We start from the raw sequence: 9,605 nt of genomic DNA, 5'->3' as shown, positions 1-9,605 counted from the left end.
AAAAATCCAATAGCATTAAGCAATGGTATATTTAAGTTGTTAAGCTATATAAATAGCGTCTTAAAGTCGTTTTAAAACGGCCACTATCGACTACAATGGAAATATAAAAAACATTTAAACCACCATTAGGCAAACTTGTAAATTCATGTTGCATTTTATAGGGACATTATTAAAGAAGAGAGAAATAAGGTTAAAAAAAGCATATAGTTTAAAAGGGTACATTCAGTTAGTTCTATTGTTAGAAAGCTTAACAATTTATACAACATATATGATAAAATATATAACAACATATACAATAAAATATACAACAATATATAACATATATATATAAAATATATAACAACATATACAATAAAAAAGAATAATTCATTTTAGTTTGTTTTATCCGCAAAGGAGTATTTTTACAAAGTTGTCCAATTTGCTGTTTAATTTCAGCATTTGAAATCTACTTCAAAAAATAAAGTAAAGGATATATTGGTCTAATGAATTAAAAATAAATTTAACTTAGCGAAAATTAGAAGATATCTTTTAACACTAAAAAAAAAACAACGTTTTCCTAAAGAGGAATACGAAAAATTACATCCAAGTGATCCTATCCCACCTCGTATGTAAGGAGTAATCAAAGCACATAAACTTTAAAAACCGTACCTTATGAAAATAATTATTTCTACCATTGGCACATCAAACTACGGAATATCAGAATTCTTTGTAAGACAATACAACCAGTTTTAAATAAAAATCCCAAACAATTAAAAAACTCTTTTGACTTTACAAAATATTGGAATATCGCCAACCATGAGATTCAGGTGTCATTTGATTTTGTAAATCTGTACTTGTCAATTCCTTTAAAAAAATTGTAGAAGAATCAAATAACAACTTATCATTAAAAACTTCACAAAACTAAGTATGCTTGAAACAAAATAACAAAATAACTCATAGAACTTTGCTTATATCAATGTTATATTCATTGGAACAATGAGATTCACGTAATGGAGAACTCAGGTCCAATCGGACTCTTTTTTATGGCGGTTCTCGAGGAATCTTTTCTACAGTTCCATGAAAATAATGTAAATAAAATGACATTGACGATAAATCCTGCACTTAATCTAAAATCATTTTTATGATACGTTAACGATAGTCATGCAAGATTTCCTAACATCAAACAAGCAAAACTATTTTAAGAAATTTTAAGTCAACGAAATTCTGCTATACAATACACAATTGAAATTGAAAACGAGACAAAAATGCTTAACTTTCTATATATAACCATTATAAATAACACAATAGGAATATATGAGTACAAAGTTTATCGAAAAAAAGGCATTCAAATAAATTGCATTCAAATCACAACTCGAATATTTTAACCGTTATATTTAAAGGATTTCTCCACAGAGCTTACTCCATCTGTAGCAAACCTCATTTGAAAAAAACGAAATAAATTTTTTAAATGACATTTTTATTGAAAATGGGTACAATGAAAAACAATTGAAGAATATTACACTTTAATTAAATCAAAAAAGACAATTCCATCAGAGTGCAATAATTTCCTGCAGTGTCTTTACCATGGTTATCAGGCCTTTCACCAAAACTTCAAAAAATATTCCGAAAAGCAGGATACAGAGCAGTATTTAAATCAAACTCAAATTTAAGATCTTTATTAACATCAAAAAACAAATCAAAACTACCTCGTAACAGCCAGCCTGGAACCTATATAATAAAATGCAACTGTTATACGTAGGTGTAAAGTATACGTAGGTGAAACAAAAATATCGCTAATACATAGATGCATCAACATCAGAGAAGCATTAATGAAAAAACCTAATCAACCTGCATTTCATAAAACCTTTTGCAAAAAAGATATTATTTGGGAAAAAACAAGAACATTTGAGAAAAGAAAAATTCGCGCAACGGCAGGATTAATCTTGACGAAGGCTATTAAGTTAAAACTATGTTTTGGACGCCATTTATTAAATTTAAAATCAAAAGAAGCAGTTCATATATATATATATATATATATATATATATATATATATATATATATATATATATATATATATATATATATATATATATATATATATATACATATCAATGTATATAAATATATATATATATGTGTGTGTGTGTGTGTGTATATAGATATATGTTTATATATATATATATATATATATATATATATATATATATATATATATATATATATATATATATATAAATTTTAATAAAAATCACAGTATTTTTTATTCTTGACATATTTCGTAGTCTTACTACATTTTCAAAAGATTTAATTTACAATTAAAACTCTGGTAAATAAATTTAAAAACTGAAGACAATACAGAGAAAAATTAACGGACAAATAAACTTGTTACAAACCAATTAAAAATTATATTACAAATTTTGACAAAATAAACTTCCTAATATTAAAATATTAATAATAATAACAATATAGTAAGTTAGATAGATAAATTTATAATATAATGAGATGTTTGTTTATTTAAAAAATTACCAAATTAAAAATAAAAGAAGCGCTTCATATTAAATGGGAAAATCCTTTTTTAAATAAACAAACATCTCATTATATTATAAATTTATCTATCTAACTTACTATATTGTTATTATTATTAATATTTTAATATTAGGAAGTTTATTTTGTCAAAATTTGTAATATAATTTTTAATTGGTTTGTAACAAGTTTATTTGTCCGTTAATTTTTCTCTGTATTGTCTTCAGTTTTTAAATTTATTTACCAGAGTTTTAATTGTAAATTAAATCTTTTGAAAATGTAGTAAGACTACGAAACATGTAAAAAATAAAAAAAAATGTGATTTTTATTTTATATATTTATATATGCCATTTATTATTATTTAATTTATATATGCCATTTTGCAGCGGACAAAACAAGTGCAACTTTTTTGGTTTGTTTCATTTTCTTAAGTCTGTTCCATGTCAACGTCACGGAAGTTTTTTAATAATTAAAGGAAGTATCCAGAAGTTTCCAGAAGTTTCCAGAAGCATGCAGAAGCTTTTAGAAGTTTCCAGAAGAAGCATCTGGAAGCATCCAGTAGCATCCAGAAATCAATCAGTCAGTATTATCAAGACAGTTTATCGAAGTGAGTTTTATCGAAGAACATCAATACAAGAAGCGAAATACAACAAGTGTTTCATTACATCAATACAGTCCACATCCAACCAAGACGTTGTGCTCCACAGAGCATAATTGTATCATCACAAGGTTAATGTAACACAGAAAGCCTTGAGAAGCGTGATTATTTATTTTTATTATTTTTATGACTTCAAGTGCAAAAATGGCTCCCGACAGTCTTGGATTGGAACTAAGAAAGAAAATTATTGGCGATTACGTAAGTGGAATGTCACAAAAAGTATTTGTGATAAATATAGCGTGAAAAAATGAACCGTATCAAGACTATGTTCCAAATATCGTTCTACGGGGAAGATGGCAGCAGATAACAAATGTGGAAGACCGCGTTCCACCACTTTTAGAGAGGATTCTATGATCGTCAGATCCGTCAAGAAGGATCCATGGATATCATCAGTCGAGATACAAAAGCAATTAGAGCTGCCTGTATTGGACCGAACAATCAGGCGACATGCTGTTGAAGCCGGATTGTTTTCTCGACGCCCTGCAAAGAAACCGCTGATTTCACTAAAAAACCAGAAGAAAAGACTCCTGTTTGCTACATCTCGTATTGACTGGAATGTGCAGAAATGGCGAACTATCCTGTTCAGTGATGAATCGAAGTTCAACATCATTGGGAGCGATGGCATTTGCCATGTACGTCGACCGGCCGGAAAACGCCTCGAATTACGTTATTGCCATAAGACCGTGAAGCATGGTGGAGGCAATGTAATGGTCTGGGGGTGTTTTTCTGCTAACGGTCTAGGTCCAATACATCGAAACAATGGAATAATGGACCGTTTCATGTATAAAAATATCCTGAAAGATGTTATGTTACCTCATGCTGAATGGAATATGCCAATAAAATGGGTTTTTCAGCAAGACAACGATTCGAAACACACTGCAAAAGTAGTCAAGCAGTGGTTTCAAGACAACCACCTATCGGTGATGGATTGGCCGTCTCAATCTCCGGATCTCAAACCTATCGAGAACCTGTGGGAGATCGTCAACCGCACAATTAATCGTGAAGGTGTTCGTAATAAGGATCAACTGTTTGAACAAATCCAAAAGGCCTGGGCAGCGATTCCACAAAGTTTCATTGACCACCTGATCGAATCTATGCCTCGAAGATGCAAGGCTGTGATCGACAACAAAGGATTCGCCACGAAATATTGATAGCGAAATACAGCTTGGTCAACATTTTGTCGAGTTGCACTTGTTTTGTCCGAAGAAAATCAACTTTTTTTAATACTTTTGATTAATTTATTAACTTTCGTGTACAAATAATGAACTTTGTGATGAATAAAACTTGAAGAACTTTGTCTCTAAACAGTTACATAGTTATTTCTCTAAATTGAAAAAATGCAGCACTTTTATATAAAGAAACTAAATTAGCATTATTTGGTTGCACTCGTTTTGTCCGATACTGTATATATGTATATATATATATATATATATATATATATATATATATATATATATATATATATATATATATGTATATATATATATATATATATATATATATATATATATATATATATATATATATGTATATATATATATATATATATATGTATATATATATATATATGTATATATATATATATATATATATATATATATATATATATATATATATATATATATATATGTATATATATATATATGTATATATATATATATATATATATATATATATATATATATATATATATATATATATATATATGTACAGCCTCTAATGTTATTTATAAATGTATAATATCTTCCCCTAACACCCCAGAAAAAGTATATATTGGCCTAGCAGAAGGTGAATGGAAGAAAAGATGGGTTAACCACAAACGCTCATTCACAAATAAAAATTCAACCACCCTTTGAAAGTATATATGGCAGATAAAAGAAAACTTAAAAATAACACCAAAATTAACTTAGTCAATAGTTCAACAAGTCCCCGCCTACAGCAACGTAACAAAAAAATGCTTGCTTTGCCTTCATGAAAAACTTTGCATAATATCATACAAAGGAAAGCAAAAATTATTAAATAAAAAAACAGAAACTATTTATAAGTACCGTCACGAAAACAAGTTCTTGCTTGACAACCACGAGCCCAAAGATTAAAAAACCAAACCACGCTCGCAAATAGTTATAGTTTTATAATTGTTTTTGAACGCCACGATGTTTATTGAATATATTTTATGGTGGCCGGTTCTAGACAAGAATTCAGGAAAGCATTTCTAGGAAAGAAACATGAAAATTCTTGCTATGATAGAAAAAAACAGGATTACTTTTTAGGATAGAATAATTGAAGGATAGAAAAGAAGAAAGAAATACATATATCCTTTCTGGCAAAGAAAAATGAAAAACTTGCTAGCAAAGACTTTTTTAGGATAGAAATCGCACAAGTAAAAGCCATTTTCTTTCTCGCAAAGAAAATTGGAAAAACGTACTAGCAAAGAAGTTTTTGAAAAGAAATTTTAAAAACGTGCTAGCAAAGAAATTTTAAGAAAGAATTTGCGCGCAATTTGGTAATTACAGTTATGATTTTTAATTGAATAAATGTTAAATAAGTATAATCTAATTCTAACAAAATCTTTGTGAAATAATAAAGATTATCTGAAATTTCTGAATCATTCATCAGTGATTCACTTTTATTATAAATAATAATTCTGTCCTAGCAAGTTTTTTTGGATTAATGAAATAAAATTTTGTCGTTGCAAGTTTTTTAGATTTATTAAATAAAATTCTTTCCTAGCAAGTTTTTCGCATTTATCAAATAAAATTCTTTCCAAGCAAGTTGTTTACGTTTATTAAAAATAATTCTTTCTTAGAAAGTATTTCAAGTTTCTTTTCAAAATTTCTGCCAAAAAATATTCTTTTGTAAAAATTCTTTTCTAGTAAGGTTTCTTTATTTCTATGATAAAACATTCTATTCTGAAATTATTCTTTCCTAGTTTTCTATCCTCATTTTATTCTTGTCTAGCATGGCACACCTATTTTTTAACGAAAAAATCAATGTATTTTTTACCTGATGATTGCTAAACGCATGAAACTTTTAGTAGTAAAAATCATGTAGTTATTTTTTTAATCTCATCAAAAAATTAATTATTTGTATATATATATATATATATATATATATATATATATATATATATATATATATATATATATATATATATATATATATATATATATATATATATATATATATATATATATATATATATATGCATAGATTCTTAATGTAAAAGTTTATTTTATACTTATTAAGTTTATTTTATATTACATTCTATTAATTCATATATTTTGAATGGTAATAAACCAATCTTTCCACCAGAACCTTTTAATTTGAATTTGAGTCGACAGATTATTTGTAAATAGATTATAAAACATATCGAACAAATAATAAAGTTTATCAAAAATAAATAACTTAAAATTTTTTTTTTGTTTTGACTTGCGTTGTCCTTTTAGAGCTAATTACAAGTACAAAAATAAAAAATGATAAAAAAAATTCATTTTATGAAACTTAAGGCCAATATCTACCATTTATTGTCGCCTTCTGAGTTTTGAGTTGAAAAAAGAAACTAAATCTATGTTGATTGGTAAAAGTAAACTTCTATACGAAATGTTTACTTTCACCAATCATCATAGATTGGTGTTTTCAAAGGACGAAAAATTTCTAATACAAAACATATCGAAATCACCATGATTGATGAAAAGGTGCAGACTCCCTTATCAAACGCAATTGATTTTAGTCAGTCATGTTAAGCGTGTTGAGAAATTAATAACATAGAAATTGTGATTTAAAAAAAGCATGCCACTCACGTCTCCAGCTTCGTCTTTCAAACTTGCTTGTTTAGATTAGATGTTTTAAATGCTTATTGCATATAAAATTATAATTAAATCTTTGCAAAAAAGATCTTTAGAAGCTGAGAATTCAGTAATGGAGCAAAAGGGTATAATTTAGAAAAAGTTTATAGATAAACTTGAAATAGTTGTAGATCAATCAAGAGTATGTGGTAGTGGGAATTCTAATGATGGTAATACAGCCAGGCTTTTTTAAAATAAAGACATATTTAGTGAAACTACTGGAGTTTATAAAGTGCTAATTGAAATACCTTGTTGTACCGCCAGCGGTTTTTAGTTAGTTATTTTAAAATTTTTTAAATATTGTTTGGGAATTATATTGCTTTTGGAAATTAATATTGTTTCGTTAAATGTTTTTTTTGTTTTTATAAAGTTTAGTGTTATTACTTATACCTTATGCCTATAAATTAAAAATTATTAAGTCCACATCAATTTCGCTCATGTAACTAACAACTTTATTTGAAGTAGCTGGAAATTTATTGGAAAAAAATGTGCAGAAATGGCTAATTTAGTTTTATATATAAAAAAAAATTAAAGAAAATTCAATGTTTAATAACTAGTTAACAAAAGTAATAGAATAATAACAGAAATAATTTATTTTGCAAAAGGTTTATTTATCACTTCACACCATTTGGGTTAACCCCTAAATTTTCTATTATTCTTTGCAAAAAAAAATTGCATGGCTTGGATCGCTATTTTGCTGAAATATCTAAAACAATGATGTTACTCTCAGCATAAGAAATTCCTTGAATTAAATTAGAATAAATACTTGCAGTCATAGTAGCTGTTATTAGGAAAATAGGACTAATACCAGATGGTGAAAAACATCCCTACAATATTATGCTACCCCCACCAATTTTAACAGTTTTTTTTTATTGTAGTATGGGTCAAACTCTTTAGTTGGTGGTATGTGGACTAACTGTTTACCATATGATCCAAAAACAATAAATTTAGATTCGTCTGTTCAGTATTGGCTAATATCTACGCGGGAATGCGAATTAAAGACTCCAGTTATTCGAAACTTTAATGCTTATCGTTTTGTCTAACTATTCAGTCACAAACCCTAAAAAGCAACTTTTATAAAATAAAGCAAATTAGGTATATAGATAACATTTGAACAATTTATTGGTTAAAACTAAATGTGAAAAAAGTTGGAAATTTTAATGTTCTGACCGCCTGACGTTCATGTGTTGATACTTTAGATGTTCGAAAATACCCCACTAAGATAATTCGTTTTTATGCCACGGACCCAGACAATTAAAATACAACTAATCTATTGAGGTTATATTAACGTACCTAAAATATAATACGTGTTAAAAACTCCTTCATTGTGATACTATGCAACAACAACAAAAAAAGGAGTGGTTTTATATCCCTAGTAGTTACAACAGAAATGTTTCTCAAGAAAAAAAGTTTTTTGAAATAATCAGAAAAAGTTAAGGTCAATTTAGCGTGAACAACAGTCGCAACTTCATTACACTACTGCACGTCTGAAACTGAACATAGGACCCCCTCTCAGCAGTTTAAAAGAAATCGTCAAATATCTTTTTCTATTATACCGTTTTGACCATGTTCGGAGTTACCCTGCGTTCGCCATTAACCTACTCTCCCTATTTCTAAACAAGAATAATATATCTTTGAAATATTTTATCTTATAAAGGCTAATAGGATAAATAAACTTAACGATAATTTTAAATTGTCTTTAGAAAAGCTAGACTTTTAAAAAATTTATACAAAATATTGTCACAGCTCGAGTTTTGTTTTGCCGGCTCCTTTTCCGGGAAAATTCAAATTTTCAAATGACACGCTCTCACAAGTATCTAATGATGTTAGGTAATCTTTTATTTCAAATGCTTGGCTACCATCTTCAAGCTGAAACAAAACACGGTTGTCTGATATGACGTATCTAAATAGAATTTAAAAAAAAAATATGACATCTTAGTAAAATACAAAATTAAGTATAAAATATCTAAATAAAAATATATAATTCTTAAACTTTTGTTGAAGTGAAAATAGGTTATGAAATTTCTTAATAAAGTATTTTATATAATCTATTAACAATAGTATTTTTATTTTAATAACTATAACGATAAACTTAAAAATTTTAAATTATTAATAAAACCATTTGTTTTAAAAATAATTGTATCAAAGTGTATAAAAATAACTTTGTGTGTTGTAGCTTTAAAACAGCGGATGTAATAAAAATAAAGCTCATTTAAAGTGTGTTTTTTGTTTGTTTTGTTTTTCGGGTTACCTTATTAATAATTAAATCCAAATACATTTATAAACTACATTCACTTGGACACTTATATTTGTACACCCTGCTCATACCGGGTGTCATAGGGTGCATTTAAAAATTTAGTGATTATTTTTATTTTTAACTTTATTTCTTTAATATTTAACATAAAATTGTTATCTTTATTTATTCATTGGACAAAGTTTGGTGAAATTATGAAATGTTTTTAATGAACTTTAAGATAACTCAAATTTCATTGATTTCCTAACTATACAATAAAATGATTACCAGAGCAGCATATAGCAGAAATAACATATAACATTTAGAAATTACTAAAGCAGCATATAGCACAGATAGCATATTAAC

General features: G+C 27.1%; 1 protein-coding gene across 1 annotated transcript in view; it reads right to left on the bottom strand.

Annotated features, from left to right (window-relative positions):
- Positions 1–8,682: 8,682 nt before the first annotated feature.
- LOC100214375 (LDLR chaperone boca) overlaps positions 8,683–9,605 on the bottom strand; it is a 28,135-nt gene continuing 27,212 nt past the window's right edge. The window contains exon 3 of the mRNA XM_065806110.1: positions 8,683–8,909. Coding sequence (XP_065662182.1) covers positions 8,747–8,909 — 163 coding nt within the window. The 3' untranslated portion in view covers positions 8,683–8,746. The remainder of the gene's footprint in view (positions 8,910–9,605) is intronic.

This window comes from Hydra vulgaris, chromosome 09 (assembly GCF_038396675.1).
Source record: "Hydra vulgaris chromosome 09, alternate assembly HydraT2T_AEP".
In the NCBI taxonomy this organism is placed as follows: Eukaryota; Metazoa; Cnidaria; class Hydrozoa; order Anthoathecata; family Hydridae; genus Hydra; species Hydra vulgaris.
Note: the sequence above shows the minus strand (reverse complement) of the source record. Positions and strands in the feature narration are given on the sequence as shown.